Source organism: Fusarium oxysporum, chromosome 11, assembly GCF_000149955.1.
Source record: "Fusarium oxysporum f. sp. lycopersici 4287 chromosome 11, whole genome shotgun sequence".
Classification (NCBI taxonomy): Eukaryota; Fungi; Ascomycota; class Sordariomycetes; order Hypocreales; family Nectriaceae; genus Fusarium; species Fusarium oxysporum.
In genome coordinates, this window is record NC_030996.1 from 1,862,041 (window position 1) to 1,878,550 (window position 16,510).

The 16,510-nt window shown below is 47.4% G+C and overlaps 8 protein-coding genes and 1 non-coding gene across 9 annotated transcripts; 6 read left to right on the forward strand and 3 right to left on the reverse strand.

The window, feature by feature from the left end:
- Positions 1 to 557: 557 nt before the first annotated feature.
- FOXG_10070 (uncharacterized protein) lies at positions 558 to 1,433 on the forward strand (the record flags this gene model as incomplete). The annotated part of the gene is made up of 1 exon (XM_018389312.1): positions 558 to 1,433. One exon carries the CDS (start codon positions 558 to 560, stop codon positions 1,431 to 1,433), a length of 876 nt encoding a protein of 291 aa, XP_018247550.1.
- Positions 1,434 to 2,081: 648 nt separating this feature from the next.
- Positions 2,082 to 3,113, forward strand: FOXG_10071 (uncharacterized protein). The gene has a single exon (XM_018389313.1). The coding sequence runs from the start codon at positions 2,104 to 2,106 to the stop codon at positions 3,022 to 3,024; it is 921 nt and encodes a 306-aa protein (XP_018247551.1). The 5' UTR covers positions 2,082 to 2,103; the 3' UTR covers positions 3,025 to 3,113.
- Positions 3,114 to 3,230: 117 nt separating this feature from the next.
- Positions 3,231 to 3,320, reverse strand: FOXG_20214. Its single transcript has one exon. It is a non-coding gene; the product is annotated as a tRNA-Arg (tRNA).
- A 1,120-nt stretch (positions 3,321 to 4,440) lies between these two features.
- FOXG_10072 (uncharacterized protein) lies at positions 4,441 to 5,109 on the reverse strand (the record flags this gene model as incomplete). Its single annotated transcript, XM_018389314.1, has 1 exon — positions 4,441 to 5,109. The coding sequence occupies one exon, from the start codon at positions 5,107 to 5,109 to the stop codon at positions 4,447 to 4,449; it is 663 nt and encodes a 220-aa protein (XP_018247552.1). The 3' UTR covers positions 4,441 to 4,446.
- An 838-nt stretch (positions 5,110 to 5,947) lies between these two features.
- FOXG_10073 (trans-aconitate 2-methyltransferase) lies at positions 5,948 to 7,132 on the forward strand. Its single transcript, XM_018389315.1, has one exon. It carries the CDS (start codon positions 6,088 to 6,090, stop codon positions 6,964 to 6,966), a length of 879 nt encoding a protein of 292 aa, XP_018247553.1. The 5' UTR covers positions 5,948 to 6,087; the 3' UTR covers positions 6,967 to 7,132.
- A 174-nt stretch (positions 7,133 to 7,306) lies between these two features.
- FOXG_20215 (uncharacterized protein) lies at positions 7,307 to 8,924 on the forward strand (the record flags this gene model as incomplete). Its single annotated transcript, XM_018400476.1, has 2 exons — positions 7,307 to 8,072; positions 8,131 to 8,924. 2 exons carry the CDS (start codon positions 7,307 to 7,309, stop codon positions 8,838 to 8,840), a joined length of 1,476 nt encoding a protein of 491 aa, XP_018247554.1. The 3' UTR covers positions 8,841 to 8,924.
- Positions 8,925 to 9,110: 186 nt separating this feature from the next.
- Positions 9,111 to 11,346, forward strand: FOXG_20216 (uncharacterized protein; the record flags this gene model as incomplete). The annotated part of the gene is made up of 8 exons (XM_018400477.1): positions 9,111 to 9,206; positions 9,256 to 9,365; positions 9,417 to 10,178; positions 10,222 to 10,308; positions 10,356 to 10,642; positions 10,696 to 10,900; positions 10,946 to 11,098; positions 11,148 to 11,346. 8 exons carry the CDS (start codon positions 9,111 to 9,113, stop codon positions 11,344 to 11,346), a joined length of 1,899 nt encoding a protein of 632 aa, XP_018247555.1.
- Positions 11,347 to 11,517: 171 nt separating this feature from the next.
- FOXG_10078 (uncharacterized protein) lies at positions 11,518 to 13,342 on the reverse strand. Its single transcript, XM_018389317.1, has 2 exons — positions 12,838 to 13,342; positions 11,518 to 12,782 (listed from the first exon to the last, which is right to left on the reverse strand). The coding sequence occupies exon 1, from the start codon at positions 13,291 to 13,293 to the stop codon at positions 12,862 to 12,864; it is 432 nt and encodes a 143-aa protein (XP_018247556.1). The 5' UTR covers positions 13,294 to 13,342; the 3' UTR covers positions 11,518 to 12,782; positions 12,838 to 12,861.
- Positions 11,695 to 12,477, forward strand: FOXG_10077 (uncharacterized protein; the record flags this gene model as incomplete). Its single annotated transcript, XM_018389316.1, has 1 exon — positions 11,695 to 12,477. One exon carries the CDS (start codon positions 11,695 to 11,697, stop codon positions 12,475 to 12,477), a length of 783 nt encoding a protein of 260 aa, XP_018247557.1.
- Positions 13,343 to 16,510: the final 3,168 nt, after the last annotated feature.

The following is a 16,510-nucleotide window of genomic DNA, read 5'->3' on the forward strand; positions in this document are numbered from 1 at the left end:
TTGTTGCGATTGAGCTCATTGCTTGGGCGGTCTCCTCCCTCAACTGCTAGACCGACAACCTCTCGACTACACAGATTGTATATCAAGGTCTCGAACACCGGCAATCAGGTTCTTCAGCCTAGTCCTCTCTAGGCTTTCATTCATTATCGCTAGTACCGGAATCGGCCATAAACTATCCGAATGTTCCGCCATAAGAGCCTGCTCATCATCCGCCATGTAAGCAGCCACGGCATGAGTCTGAACCAACTGCAGATCCTCCGGCTTCAAGGCTTTCTGAACTTGAATAGCCAAAAGTCTACTGACCTAATAATTCCGGGCCTGTTTGCTCAAACCCCGCACTGCGAGGATCAGGGTAGACCGGTAACCGGCTGTGATTTGCGGCTCATTGTCTCTTCCTTCTGCTAAGTCTGCTACGACCGCATTGCCAATGGCTGTTAGAGCAAAAGCAATCCATGGGCCGTAAAACCCAAAGTTGTGTCGTGTGTAGTATAGTCTCATGATCGTCTCAAGCATTATCTTGGTTTCGGTCAGGACTGTTTCGGGTGCTTTTCCTAAGCATGCCGTCAGGATTTGAGGACTGTCCTTATGCAGGAACTTGGAACCTCCACAACGCGCTCCAGGTCCACGTCGATAAAGACCTAAAGAACGAGCCCCACTTTCTCCTCATTACCTCCTCGGTCTCGGGGACAGTCGGCACAGCTACTGAAAGCAACTACTGCTCGGCCAACGGCTTTCTCGACGCTTTTGCTCCATGGCAGCGTTCGCGCGGTCAGGCTTGTGTCGCGGTTGGTCTAGGTATGATCTCGGAAGTGGGCTACCGGCACGAGAACCCTGAGATCGAAAGCTTGCTTCTCCTCAAAGGTATCCAGCCGCTCAACGAAGATGCATTCTTGCAGATCATCGATCTTGCATTAAATAGCGAGCAAGATGGTCGGATTGACGACTCGCATCTACTCACTGGCTTGGAGTCTGCTGCGATTCGCGAGTTGAGTGCTCAAGTGTTCGACGTTACCAGCCACGGTGTACTAAACGAAGCACGCTCCTCTATCTTGCTAGCCTCCGTTTTAGCTGAGAAAGAGTCTCAGGACGTGACTTCTCAGCATGGCCACACAGTAGTTGTCTCCGCGGCAGAAGGGTTCAAGAGCATTCTCTCGACTCTGTCGCCGGCTTTTGCCCCAGTTGCAGATTCTGATGCCTTGCGCATCGCCATTATGCAACTGATCAAGGCGCGCTTCTCTAACCTAATCCTAGTTGCTATAGATCAGATCAGCGAGGATAAACCTCTACCTAGCTTAGGTGTTGATAGCATGATTGCGTCAGAGTTTCGCTCGTGGTTATGGACAGTTGTACGGATAGACATTCCCTTTTTGGACATCATGAGCACCAAGACGTCTTTGGGTGTTTTGGCAGAGTTGGTCAAGGGGAAGCTTTAGCTAGAAAACATGATATACATTACTTAAGAATGATCTATCCTTCAGCCTAAACCCAGTTCCCCGTAATGCTCATCAGAACCACTAAAGTGCTGGCGTGAGTCCTTGGGGTATCCTGTTAGCTTGATCGGTTGCCAGACAGGCTCGAATCATCAGGGGATGCGAAGGCCAATCGCAGAATAATCCGCGATACCAAGGGCCACTTCAAAGTCACCAGAGTGATCACCCCTGTCGATGCCAATTTTCACTCGCCAAAGGGCTGCAGCATCAACATGCCAAAAGCCCAAACAAAATTTATGCGGTCAACAAACGAGTCGGTAAAAGGTCCTTCGCATGAAAGAGATAACAGAAAACAACAATTATGCCGAATTACCATTCGCCAGTCTTATAAGCGATACCCACTATAATGGCAGGCTATGCTTATTCTGCAGCTATGCGCAGCGATTTACCCAAAAGGAAGCTGTACCTTGCTTATTTTAAAATTAGAGTAAGAAATCTGATGTGATCGACAGCTGACAGCATAATCGACTGACGTATGAGAGGTGTAGAAACAAGCTAAGCAGTGCAGATCGAAGGCTGTGCCTAGATCCTCTCGGGTATAAAAGCACAGGTAGAGACTATGCCATAGCTTCTAGCAAGAGTCCGCAATTAAAGTTACGAGAGAAAGTTTACCATGATCACTCAAGGCCTTGTCTGGCCCGTTCTCGGCCTTCTTTTCAACCCCGTTTCAGCGGGTACCATTCGTCAATCAGCACTAAAGTTGACCGTCAAACACGACGGGACACTCAACCCAGCCATCAACGCCGACTTTCCAGATCCATCAATCATCCAACTCGAAGATGGATCATGGGTAGCTGTCGCAACAAACGGCGGTCCACCAGACAACTACAGAAAACTTCAAGTCGCCACGGCTCAAGATCTTCTCGGCGAATGGACCCTGCAACAGGACGATGCCCTCCCCGATAAAGGTTGGACAACAGGCGAGAACACCTGGGCACCTGACATTCGACGCGTCGATAGTGGAGAGTACATCGTTTACCTGAGTCCTGAGATTGAAGCTGGTAGACATTGCATTGGTGTCGCGCGCTCAAAGAATGCCACTGGTCCTTATACATATGATGAGAAACCTCTTGTCTGCGGACCAGATGACCTCAAAGGCGCCATTGATGCGAGCGGCTTCAAAGACCCCGACAGCGGGAAGAATTATCTCATCTACAAAATAGAGGGCGATGCATCAGGCCCAACAGGCGGTACACCAATCATGCTTCAAGAAATCGAAGGCGACGGCATTACCTTCATTGGAGATGCGGTCAAGATCTTCGACCGCATCGGCAGTGAGGACGGCGTTCTCGTTGAAGCGCCAACATCGTACGCCTTGGCAACGGGAAATACGTCTTGTTCTTTAGCAGTCACGATTTTCGCGACCCGCTGTATAATGTCAAATATGCGTACGCGGATAAAGTTATCAGGACCGTATACGCGTGCGGGACGAGCCTCTGATTGCGGGCACCCGGACTTTGGACTTGATGCGCCTGGCGGTGCGACGAGTAATGAGGCGGGAGATACCCTTGGTCTTTCATGGATGGTGTCCTGATGATAAGAACATTCGATGTATGTATAGCGTTGAGTATGAGTATGAATGAAGAGGACTGGTAGATTAGCAATAGACTTATTCATTGACTTTCGCCAAATGAAGTTTGCCTTCAACCGCCCAATACAGTAGTATACTTGATGCGTCAGCCAGCAAAAAGAATATTTTCACAGGCCAATGCATGCAAAAGATATATTCCAGCGGATTGTCGACCACGCCAGGATTCGAACCTGGAATCTCTAGAGAGTTCGGGAGCTGGAAACCGAAATCTAGCGCCTTAGCCATTAGGCCACGCGGCCGGAGCCATTGATGATTGGCTCGCTTCTGGCAGCACTCAAGTTCTCGACGCGCCCCTTTGTTTGTTTGTTTGTTTGTATATTTTTCGTCTGGGTGGCTGTAACGAAGCCAGATCTCCTACTGGAGCAAAAGACGTGCTGAGCTAGCTAGGTACAGGGAAACCCCGCTTCCTTCACCATCCAGCATACCAATGGCACAAAAGGTGCTGTATTTCTCAAGCCCGTCACCCGTCAGCGGGTTCGGGGGCAATCTATTGTCGAACTTTTTCCACCGACCAGAATTCTCTCGCGCATCACTACATCTGCCGACGCAGTCCACAATCTCCAGTAACCAAGTTGTAGCTCGTAGTCGACTGTCGCGGCGGCAGGGAAAAACCTCGGGAAGGAATCAGAGGCCGACGGTGCGGCTTGCCTTCAAAGGAGAAAAACCCATCGCAATCGGCGTCGTTGATCGGGAGGATGTCGCTACCGATGCCATGGGCATCGTCCTCCGATATCTAAGGCGTTCTGGTTCTGAGGTGCCGCCATTAGATCCGACAAAGGTGTTGTCAGAGAAGGCGAACTCTCCAAAATTCCTTCTCTGAAAACTGCTGTTAGGGAGCCGATAGCATCCCCGCAGTTTTGTGTGGTCGCGTGGCCTGCAGAAAATCCCGCTCCTAACACGGCACTAACAGTGCGTGCCAAGAAAGAATTTTTACAGGGGAGAGTTGTCTCGACGCGCCCCTGCGCGTGAAAACGCGAGGAATAGGGTAGCTGAACTCGACGTGAAGAGTTCTGGTTATTCTAATAAATCTCAACTGTAATCACTGCCCTCATTCAGAAATTATTCAGCTCGAAGGTGGTCGGATCTGGAAAATTAGGCCTAAGTCTTTAGAATTCTTCTTATATCTAGCATTCTGTATCTAACTCTTGGGTAAATATGTATTTAGATTGATTTTCTGACATAATATAATTAGAGGTGGATTGATTGTTACGTATAAATGACCAAAGCCGCGTAGAGTGCGAACAAAAGTTTCTTAGATCATCATACCCAACATCAAGGCAATAACTATCCACTCCTATACACACTTTATAACGGTGGCTCGCCTGTTGAAGGCGGAACCTCCCTTCCAACACTGTTTTGCCAAGTCTACTTAGCCTCCTGTAGCTTCAAGACCTTCTGCACACTCGGGCGCTTAAGCATGTTCTCCGCCCACTTCTTAACATGCGGGTAATCATCCTGATTAAACTCCTCGTCCGGAATTCGCGGTTCAGCCGTATGCTGCCAGGTGAAGAACGCGACATCCACATACGAGAGCCGACCACCTAGAAACCAAACGTTCCCATCCGCGTCAGGCTTCTGCTTAGCCAGATGTCCTTCCAGAACGCTGGTCACACGGTTGACCTCTTTGACATAGCGCTCGCGAGCTTCGGGAAGTGGCTGATAGATGATGAACCACATCGCCTGGCCGTAATACGGTCCCTGGCCGGTCGTCTGGAAGAAAAGCCATTGGCGAGCGTGGTAGGCTTCAGCTGTGCCAGACGTGAAGCTAAGCTTGTGGTCCTTGTCATAAGTTTCGGTTAGGTACTCGATGATGGCACCTGATTCCCAGAGAGTGAGGTTCGTGTTTGGGTCCTGGATAGATGGCAATCGCCCGTTGGGGTTGATAGCGACGTAGTTTGGGTTCTTGACGTCGGTAAGAGGGATGATTTCCGTCTCATAAGGGAGTCCCAATTCTTCACAGAGGAGAATAATCTTGCCAGCATTGGGTCCGTGGACTCCCAGCACTTTGATCGGCTTCATTTCTGCCATTGCGATGAAAGGTGTATCGTGTGATCTAAATTGATGGTAGATGCAAAGGGCACGGATGCAAATTGTATGTAACAATGCAAGTTTCGGTAGAGATGATAGAGCGTAGAACGAACTTACTTTCATGGGCATTTCATCTCTTTAAATACATGACAACCCCTTCCTGCACACAACTTATGTTAACTACTTTCTTTGAGAGCCGGATAGAATCAACAGTAAACATGAGCGCGGAAGGAACTGACAAATGCAAACAAACAGTGGTGAAACAAGTGATTAGTCAAGCTGCGATGAAACTTCGAGGGTTCGCCATGATTATCCTCATGTAAGCCTAGTAAAGTGCCTGGTTCCGCGGAGCTTGTGGTTACGGCTGATTGGCTGGCTTGTAAACACTGTCAGTAAGAAAGGTCCCGACTCCGAATCGCGTTACAAATTTACTACTTCTACAAACTGTTTGATTCAATTCTTTGATATAAAGATAGCTTAAGTTTCAGGACAGACGGATAATTCTTGCCTTTGAACCTAGTTATTATAGTGATGAATTCAACCCGGTCCATGATGGAAGCCATTGTAACACGACAGCTCATGCGAATCGTCCGCAACCACCACAACCATGCGTCTTTAGTCTAACAAACATACATACACCTGACATAAGTTCTAAAATTGTTATACGAAGATCATCGTAAAAATTCTATTCATTTAGGAGGTCCTGCTCGTCTCCGAAGAATACATCCGATAGTCCGACTCTGAACCGAGGCAGTCCCACTCTCTCGGTTTTGGAGATCGGAGTCCGACTCGGCTGAGGACATCATTCTCGCAGGAAACTCAATCCCAGTCCGTCAAATGGCACGCGACTGAATAATATTATCAGTCACGACAGTGGCCAAATACGAATATAAATACGATCCCCGCTGTCTCCCTCATGCCAAGAATTAAAGAATACTCTCTAGGCTCACATTACTATCAACGAGTCTTCAATTGACAATGTCTCGCGTCGCTTCACTATCACGACGTCATCTTCTCACCTCCCTCAATCAACAACCAAAACGCTACTTCTCAGCTACCATGGCTCAAGCAAAAGACACGTGGTCCGCAGACCAATACGTTAAATTCCTCAAAGACCGCACCCGTCCTTCTACAGATCTTCTAGCCCACGTTCCCAACACATCTCCCAAGCGCGTCGTGGATGTTGGCTGCGGCCCCGGCAACTCAACCGCCGTGTTAGCCGAACGCTATCCCAACGCTCACGTCTCAGGCTTTGATTCCTCAGCTGATATGATCAAGAAGGCGAAACAGACTCTTCCTAATGTTTCGTTTGAGGTCGCTGATCTTTTGACCTACAAGCCTGAAGAACCTGTTGACGTTCTCTTCTCGAACGCTGTTTTTCAATGGTTGCCGAATGGGCAACGCATTGAGATTGTGAGAAAACTTCTTGATCATGTCGCGCCTGGTGGAAGTCTCGCTTTTCAGGTCCCTTTTAATCTTGAAGAGCCAAGTCACGCTTTGATGCGAGAAACAGCGGATACACCCAACATGCCATGGACAGAGAAACTCCGAGCCGCCAACTACTCTCGTGACCAGTTTCCTTCACCAACTGAGATTTGGGATGGGTTGAAGCATTTGTGCTCCGATCTTAATATTTGGCAGACGACTTACATGCATGTTATGGAGAATCATGAAGGGATTGTTGAGTGGGTCAAGGGGACCGGTCTTCGTCCCTATCTCAATCCGCTGTCGGAGCCTGAGCAGGAAGCGTTTATTGAGGCCTATTTGAATAAGTTGAAGCAAGGCTATACCGCGCAGAAGGATGGAAAGGTTCTTTTGCCGTTTCCTCGGTTGTTAGTTGTTGCGACAAAGGCGTAAATATAGAGCCGACCCAGTGTATATAGTATTATAGATAGTAGTTAGAGGAATGCTTTACGGATCACGAAAGAGACCGTTACATCCGGTCTTGGAAATCTGCCTCATGATTGGTGACATACGTTGACCGCGCGATTGGGCCAAGGCGTATGCGCGGTAGCCGCCGTGGCTTTGGGACTTATGATAATTGATAATGCTTAGCCAATAAGCAAGATCGTGTTTCACACACTGCATACTAGCTTGTTATGCCATGCGGGAGGTAGAATGGAAAATATGCAGCTATGCAACGGTGGCGTCTGCAGGTTGGATTGCCTCTGGTTGCCTTAATCCGCCTTGCGCACGTATGCGCGGCAAGGCAACTGGTATGAGCCTCAAGAGCTTGAAAATGATGCCTATGCCAAAGAGATGGCTTTCCCTACTGGACTTTCGCTTCGCTAGATTGAAAACGATGGACACAAAACTACAGCAGATCTCCGGGAGTATGTCCAGTATTATCGGGATCGAAGCCAGTCCTCTCCTGGCAGAAAGCAACACTGATGAAGCCAAGAGAGTCCGGGACGAGGCTAAGAGCACCTTACAGCAGAGATATCCGACTCTCGTTGACATGGCTACCATCAACATACTGAAAGTCTTTGGAGCTATGAGAGAGGCACGACTGGAGATTGCCGAATTATGCATTTCAATATCTTTTCCTCTTGTCATTCTACAATGCCGCTCCTTAAAGAATCTTCTGGCATCTCTATCTGCATTCGATGATTATGGAAAAGTACCCGAAATGACTTGGCATTCACGGAATCTCTCTATGCTGGGCAACTTGGAAAATGGATTTAGCTACTCGTGGAGATATGAATGGACTGTTGTATTCGAACGCTGGAGGAATGAAGTAAAGGATTATCAGTGGCTTAGCGACAAGATTGGCGACTTGAAGAGCAACATTGCCCACATTCGGTCTATTTACCTCTCTGTCAAAGAGGCGTTTGTGCAGATTGACAGGATGGCTGGGACGTCTCTGGTGGACTTATTGTCGGACATCCAAGTCGCCTTTGACATGTTCGAGCTTAACTTGGCGGAATGTGCGGCGAAGGTCGATGAATTGCGTGTCGAACAAGGTAAGTTTGGGCTGATAGACCCTGGCTCGTCTTTTGTCAATTACTAAGTCCTCGCCAGAACGTCCCAAACACCTCTCACCATTCGTCAATTCTTCTAGCGCTCAATCATGGTCGAGCGGTTCTAACATTCCATCTGGTGGCATTATCCAAAGGACCTCATTCGGGAGAGATGGTAACACTACTACGGTCCATGTGGAGAACGGTTCTACCAAGCCCAAGGAGAGACGATTGACGAAGCTACGACAGCGCTTTAGCATCAACCCTGACGCACGTGAAAATCATTGGACAAGCCTCTTTGGACTTACCAAATCACCCGTTGTTCTGATCCTTGCTGCCGCAATGCCACCAACCATCTACTCCACCATCCTCTGCGGATCTCCCGACTCACTACCTGCATTAGACAGCAACTTTTACTCAACGCTCAGTCAGTTTATCTCGTCACTCGCAGGACTGTACGTCATCGTGAAACCACTATTCAACAAGAACAAGAAGGATGAGATCAAGACGAGCTTTCCCAAGACGTTCTACACGATGCTCACATTGTCATTGCTGACGAGTCTCACGAGCGCTGTCACATATGCTTGGAGTCCAGCGGCTAGTATTCCGCTCGCTTACGTATCTGGGTTGACGCTTAATATTGCGACGCTCCTGATCATTCAGGACTCGGGGAATCAGATCAAAGAGACTAATAGATACAATGAGGACTTGGTATTTGCTGTCAATGAGTTGGAAATGGAACTGGCGGAGAATCGGGCTGAAAGATCGTAAAGAGCTTACGTTGAGGATGAATTGATGTCGGCAGGAAAGAAAAAGTACTTGGCAAAAAATTGATTAGTCTACTCCACTAGGCACCGAATTATTGCTTTGTTTATTACTGACTGGAGAAAAGAAGATGACTCCTGTGAACGCGACTTGTATGTAGCAAGTGAAATATGCATCTATCGAAGCGCCACTGAAATTTCTGCACGTGCCACAGCCGGAGTTTGACATTCCTCCCCGGACAACACTACAATTCATCAACAACACCGATAATCCTGCATGGCAGACCGAGAAGAAAGCAGTCCTGCCGTCGAGGCAAACGGCTCAGATGAAGGACCTCCGTCAAAGAGACAAAGAGGCTTCATCGCCAGACAGGTAAGCTTCCTACCGTCTCGCCGGGGATGAGATGACTCAAACATGATAGGCATGTGAATACTGTCGTCAGAAAAAAACAAGATGTGATGAAGATTTTCCATGTGGACTTTGCAAGTCCCTCGGTATTCAATGCCGTTTCACTCAAAGAAAAGCAACGCGGTAAGTCTAAAGCTCCTTCGATCAACCAAGCTCCAGCACTAACAGCATCAGCAATGAAGCCTCTCTCGGCATGATCGTCAACATCCTCCGTCGTATAGAAGGTAAAATCGACGACTCAAAACCTCACGACTCAAATCCCACAGAACATCGCTCCATAGCCACCGCCCTGCGACCTTTCAACCCCAGATCTCCCGCAAACTCAAGTGAAGTCCTCGGCGTCCCATCTTTTCTCCGCCACGAAACGATCGACTCATCAGCAGCACCAAATGATCCCAATCCCGCTATCTCCTTCAGCGCGCATCAAGTCCTCTTCTGGCCTGCAATCCAGTCCGCACTCCCTGAATCTGTGAAGTTAATGTGTCAGATGCAAGGCGGTACATACTCGACACGCCTTGAAGCTTCACGGCCAAAACTTCCGCACGCTGCGTCTGTGGATATTTCATCGGATTGGCTTTCGAAATTGAGTATTGCGACGTTAAAGCAGTTATCTGATGTTTACTTTACGACGTTTAATCTAGCGAATCCGATATTGGATCAGAAGACGTATTTTCAACGAACCCTTGGTGTTGCCATTGATGGGAACTTTGGGATTTGTATTGAGAGCTGTATAGTTCTTGTTGTAATGGCACTTGGTTCGATGGGACAGAAAGCGCTGCAAGAAGCTGGGTTTGCTGGGACGCCGGTGTCAAGTCCTTATGTTGGACAAGATGGGGAGATGCCGGGATTGGACTTTTTTAATGAGGCGAGGAAACGGTTCGGCTTTTTGATGTGCGAGCAGGACTTACAAGCCTGCCAGTTTTACCTTCTCTCAGGGTGAGATTTGCCGAAGTATCTCGGATGAAGCTGACGTTGATAGATTGTTCTACGCCGAGGCTTTGAGGCCCATCGACTGGTGGGCCATGCTCAGCAAAGCAAGCGCATGCAGCGCATACTTCTGGAACAAGTAAGCCCCCATTCGCCATCCGCAATCTAACTAACAAACATCTGCAGCTTATCAAGAGATCGGGATGAATGGATGCTAGACATGCAATCCCGCCTGTTCTGGATAACAAGTATGTTTGAAGCCGTCCTATCCCAAGAACTCAACCTTCCACCGAGCAACTCCCTGCATCTCGAAGAACACATCGCTCTACCAAAGTTCATTTCGGCTCAAGACATTGCCTCGTTTGGATCGTTTCGATATCCAGGTGATGATCCGTTCTTTCATTATCACTTTTTATCGCAGCTTGCGCACCGACTTATTTTGACGAGAGCGAGGAATAGTTTGTTCCATTTTAGTAAGTTTTGAGGTCCTTCGTGGTAGTAAAGGATGAGATGCTGATGAAGGTAGATCCTACGTCGGATTATCCACCTGAGCCGGTTGAGGATGAACTGATTCGGCAGTTGGAGCAATGGCGGGAACGGTTACCTCCTATGCTTCAGTTTGATCCAAAGTCGCCTTTGACGCAGGCTGAGTCTCCCTCTGATGCACTTGTGACGGCTTGGTTACATGCGCGGTATTTTGTCGCGAGATATCACATTGGTCGACCTCTACTGTAAGTATATTTAATCAATATTCTTCACAATACTGACTTGAACAGCCATCGAGCCCTGGAAAGACCATCATCTCTGACCGAAGGGCACCTCCGAAAATGCCGTGACGCTATAAGCGCTGTTCTCGCCTGGGCGTCAGTGATTCAAGTCACCGACACAATGAGGAGCTGCAATCCTCTCAAATTCTTCGTTTGCAGCCAGTAATACTCCCTCTCCCTCTCATTCATACCAATTCTAATCATACCTCAGAATATTCGGCCAAATTTGCGTCATATACGCTCTCAGCGTCTCACCGTACCCCTACATCCGCGACATCGTATCAGACGTCAACAAAAAATGGACAAACTTCGCTCTAGGCTATCTCGAAGCCGGTGCATTTTACAGCCCAGCAATAGAGCAGGACTTTAAAATTGCAAAGATTCTCTGCGAGGATATAGGAAAGATATGAGCATTAGGGAGGCTTGCAGGGTTCGGGTTTGGCTTATGAAATAGACGTAAATCCGCAATCTTGTCGGGTTTACGTCATTATCATCTCGTTATTTCCTATCGGACTCGTCGTGGTTATCGGACTTTAGACTATTGTGGACCGAGTTGGCGTCCGGATCACTAGCCTCTTTTGCAGTTTGAAGTTAGTACCTATGACGCGAACACCTCTCAGTTCCACCGCCGCTACAACTGCAGTGCCGAACTTCCGTGGTAGTTCTCATATATCTACGCGTAACAATTGCGGTATTCATTTCAGAGACTTACAATATCATCACCTATTTGGCTTTTGCAAGTCACAGAAATCATCAAAATGTCGCAGAATGGTCTCGCGTTCAACTGCGCCGTCATCACCGGTGGAGGTGGCGGTATCGGCCGTGCACTAGCCGAGTACTTGATCTCGAAGGGCAAAAAGGTTCTTCTTGCTGGACGAACTGAATCGAACCTTAAGTCTACGACTCAGGAAATCGGCGCCGCTGGCTATTATGTCCTCGACACTGGCAAGACAGCCGATATTCCTGCATTCGTTAAGAAAATCACCAGCGAGCACCCTGAGCTCGACTGTCTTATCAACAACGCTGGTGTTCAGCGCCCAATTGACGTTCTAAAGAACGATGATTTTCTCGAAAAGGCCGACCAAGAGATTGACATCAACATCCGCGGACCAATGCATCTTTCACTCGCCTTAATTCCCCACTTCAAATCCAAGCCCAATGCTCTTATCGTCAACATAACCAGCGGTCTCGCTTACATCCCCTTCAACGTCATCAACCCCGTATACAACGGTACCAAAGCCTGGCTGCACTTCTTCTCCATGAATCTCCGCACTCAACTCAAGAATACCAAGATCCGCGTTGTTGAAATTGCCCCTCCGATGGTGGAGTCGAATCTTCATCGTGAGAGGGAGAATCCTGACGATAATAAGAAGGAGCATGCGCCGCATACATTGACGATGGAGGAGTTTATGGGAGAGATCGTGCCCAAGTTTGAGAGGGGTGATGATACGATCGGGGCGGGTATGGCAGCCAAGGCTATTGATACGTGGTATGGGGCTTTTGGGGGCCTGTATGAAGGTGCTGCTAAATCATACATTTAACGAGAGAGCGCCATATATATCAGCCGTACAGAGATATATCAGGCAATGATATTCTAGTTGACAGATCCATTTAAACACTTGGTAACTATCTGATACAAAATCCTTGTGATTATTTCTTTAACTAACTTGACTGATCCATTGATACTTAAAACTTATGATATCTTAATGAGATATATCAATCCAACGCAGTCAAAGGAGTCCCACTCAACTCAGTATCGTGAGATGATGTGAGCTACCTTACGAACTAACAGTCCTCATGCCTCTCTGAACGGGTATCATTAACCAAGGAGCGTAGTGGCGAAATGCTGAGTCAAGAGTCAGTGCTGTAGATAGAGCCAGTAAAAGATCATGATATCTTACCTAGACGGCCTTTACATTTTAGGCTTAAGCATACCTAGGCAGATTCGCATCAGGGTCCTTCACGACACCGCCCTCCGTTCCTCTACTCCCGAAATGCCCCATCTCTGGCTCCCTGCTCAACCCCTCATTAGGTCTATCATGCGCCGCCGTTCTGGAAAGAGGTTCTGTCTGCGTCGCCAATGGCTTCTCATTCTCTCTTCGTCCAACATGCGCAGGTGGCTCAACGCCCTTGTGCTCCCATTCGCGACGAGCAATCATGTTATCAGCGCCGTGCATCTCTTGCTTTCCCTTCTCAGCAATGGTTCTGTTGTCGACGCGGTCTTTGAGAGTCTCGGGGTGTTGCGGGTTGGTGTCGAAGGCTTGGTCTGTTGCGTCGAGGACTTCGCCTCGTAGAGCGTCGCCGGCTCCACGGATGCCTTTTAGGCCTGACTTGACGTCTTCAACGAGTTTCGACATTTTGATTTATTTGAGGTGAGAATTTGTGTTTTAGATGACTACAATGTCGAGGCTTGGCTAGATAGTGAGTTTATATTCTGGTGGTGGATGTTAGTCCCGGATGACGTAACTGGGGCATGACGTATGACTAGCTCACCTCGAAGCAAACCTGATGTCACAAATATGCAGCAGGTACCACAATTTTACACCTTTCTTACGACTCATTTGCGTTATTAAGTGGCAGGAGTGTTCATGTGTTATCAGCAATAGGCACCAATCACATGTTGGTCTTTCAGGAGCCAACAGTGCATGGAACAAATCAGCTGATGTCGACACATCGACTGCAGTTCGTGTATCTATATACAACCGAAGCGGGTGTAAAGATTAAAATAAGATTTGTAAGTTATCTTGCCGTGCTCTCATGGATAGATGAAGACTCTTTGCTCGGGGAGTTACAAAGTTGGAAGCGGCCTGGGCTCGAAAGATTTGCATATCACATTGTCAAATTTGTGTAAATTTTGTCAACATCTCAGAATGATTTATCTGTGCAGTGCATCAGAAATAACACCGTATTCCAATTGTGGACGTGCGTGAGGCGTCGGCTGGACTAGGTCCCTTCTTGGCCTGGTGACTAGGAATAGATCTCCTGTAATAGCCTTCCTGAGACTTCTGGCAGATATAATCCGTCAGGACACAGGCCCAGGCGCCGATCTGCTTTATGCAAGCCGACTTATCGGCCTTAAGAAGCCAGATAAAGGAATAAGGCCAATAGCTATGGGAGATCTTATCTACAAGGTGGCTATGAAGGCTATCCTAAAGACCTCCTATAGATCTAATATACTATTACCCTTCCAGCTTAGCGTAAATAGCACAGGAAGGGTTAAACCAGCTAGCTATCTGCCTGCTTAAGGAAGCTATAGCCGGCCCTAACAAGGCTAACTAACTTTTAATAATTGACCTCTATTAACCTTCGCAACGCCTTCAACAGCGGCAATAGACACTCTATCACTTCCTCGGTCTCCACCTTTACCCCTGCCTTCTATAGGGCTGCAACGTGGGCTTACAACGGCCCCTCGCTGCTAGTCTTGGCAGATGGATCCTCTATAGCCTCTTCAAAAGGGGTCAGGCAAGGAGACCCATTAGGACCTCTTCTCTTCTCCCTCTCTTTTAGACCTACCTTAGAGGAACTAGCTAGAAGGCTCCTAGGGGCAACCTTAGTTGCTTATCTAGATAACCTCTATATCCTTTCTAAGGACCAAGGAGCTCTTGATATAGCTGGGGAAGTACTAGAGAAGTCACCCTATCAGCTTAACCTAGCCAAAAGCAAGGAGATAGCTATCAAGGACCTCAGAGACCAAGACCTCAAAGCCCTTGGCACCTTCATAGGTCCCCTCCAGGAAAGAAGGTCTTTCTTAGAAGAGAAGTTAGATGCCTTGCAGCAGGCTATAGCTGCCCTCCAGGACCTCCCTAAGCAACACTCCCTCCTCCTGCTGCAAGGCAGCATCCACCTCCTCCTACGGCACCTCCTTTGGCAACTAAACTCAGAAGGTCTATCTGATCTATGGGGAAAGGCTGATATCTATATCAGGGAGGCTGTTAGGTCCTTAGTGGCAAGAAGCCCGGCTGACCTCCCCGAGGACCCTAATCCCCATCCCTTATCCCTCCCGGTAAGGGATGGAGGCCTAGGGCTCCCTCTACATAAGGAACTGGCTCCAGACCTATATCAGGCAGCCAAGGAAGCTGCCAGGGCCACCTTGGAAAAAATCTCCTCCTTCTTCTATCCCCTAGCTCCCCCTCCTCAGGCTAGAGACCTAGGTCCCTCAGCAAAGGAGGTATATAAAGAGATTAATAAGAAGAAGCTAGAGGCCTACCTCTAGGACCTCCCCTTGCCCTGTAAGTAAGCAAGGCTAGAAAATACTAGCTATCTAGGCTGTAAGTGGCTTAGAGTCTTACCTACACAAAAACCTCTCTCTTTTACAGACTCTAAGACTACTAAAGCCCTATAAAGCCGCCTCTTTTACCCTATTAAGCCTCTAGACCTGCCCTATAGTGCCTATAGTGCTATAGCTAACCTAGATTATAAGGATACTTGCAAAGGAGCTAGCAGAAGGTGGATTGCAAGGCATAATGCTATTAATAGGGCCTTTATGAAAGCCCTAGGCAGCCGGCCTGACCTCGAGGTTAAGATTAAACCTCTGGTCTAGCAAGACTCCTCCCTCTGGGCCGACTTTACAGTCACTATTAGAAACAGCTGCGACTTCTATGATATCTAAATCGTAGCTATCTCTAAGGGACCTGCAAAGGAGGACCCCTATAGCACCCTAGAGGAAGCTGCGGATAAGAAGCGGCGGAAATATCGGTCTCTCGGAGCCTTCTTCCACCCTCTTACCTGCTTAGCAGGCAGCCTTATGGATCAGGAGACCTCACAGACCTATAAGCAGCTTCAAGAGCTCTTAGGTCCCTTTACAGCCTCTCAGCTTGACTTAACTATAGGCCTAGCCTTAACCAAGACTAGGGCTATCTCAGCTGCCTCTATAGCTCGAGACCTGCCTAGGAAAATACACACCTAGATGCCAACCTACCCTTTTTCCTAACCTATCCCTACATCTCTCTTTTCCTCTTTCCTATCTCTATATATCTCTTTATTCCTCTCTTTTATATCTATATCTCTCTCTTATATTTATATCTCTCTCTTTCTTACTCTCCCTCTCCTAACTTATCTCTTTTCTTTCTTTCTTATATATATTTCTTTTTTATAATTCTAGAAAAACCCTTATATAAATAGCACTAAAACAAAATAGCTTCCATAGCCCAATATAACCATATCCTAACCATAACCCTGTAATAAATAAGGTTTAAACAGGGAAACCAGTCTATACTAGGTTTATATTTGCAGATAGTATAAGGCGTTAATACTAAGTAGGTAGCTATTATATCTCTTAATAATTAAGTAATACGTATTAGGCTTATTAATATAAAGAAGTCTTATTAATAGCTAATAAGCTAAGTTCTATCTAGTGCTAAATAAATATATATATACTAAAGGGGGCTATATAGCTTAGTATAAATTAAATATAATCTAGGAGCTAGATCTTAGGGGATTACTGGTAATCTATAGTAATCTAGTCTTAGAGTATTATAATCTAAGTAATCTAAATAGAAGAGGATTATTACAGGGAGATATAATCCTGGTGTACTCCGAAGAAATTATAGGGGCCACGTAATATAGGCGCAGGGG

What these genes read in the sequence shown, in the direction of transcription:
- FOXG_10078 (XM_018389317.1), bottom strand. Translation starts at nt 13,293, where the DNA reads ATGTCGAAACTCGTTGAAGACGTCAAGTCAGGCCTAAAAGGCATCCGT.
- FOXG_10071 (XM_018389313.1), top strand. Translation starts at nt 2,104, where the DNA reads ATGATCACTCAAGGCCTTGTCTGGCCCGTTCTCGGCCTTCTTTTCAAC.
- FOXG_10073 (XM_018389315.1), top strand. Translation starts at nt 6,088, where the DNA reads ATGTCTCGCGTCGCTTCACTATCACGACGTCATCTTCTCACCTCCCTC.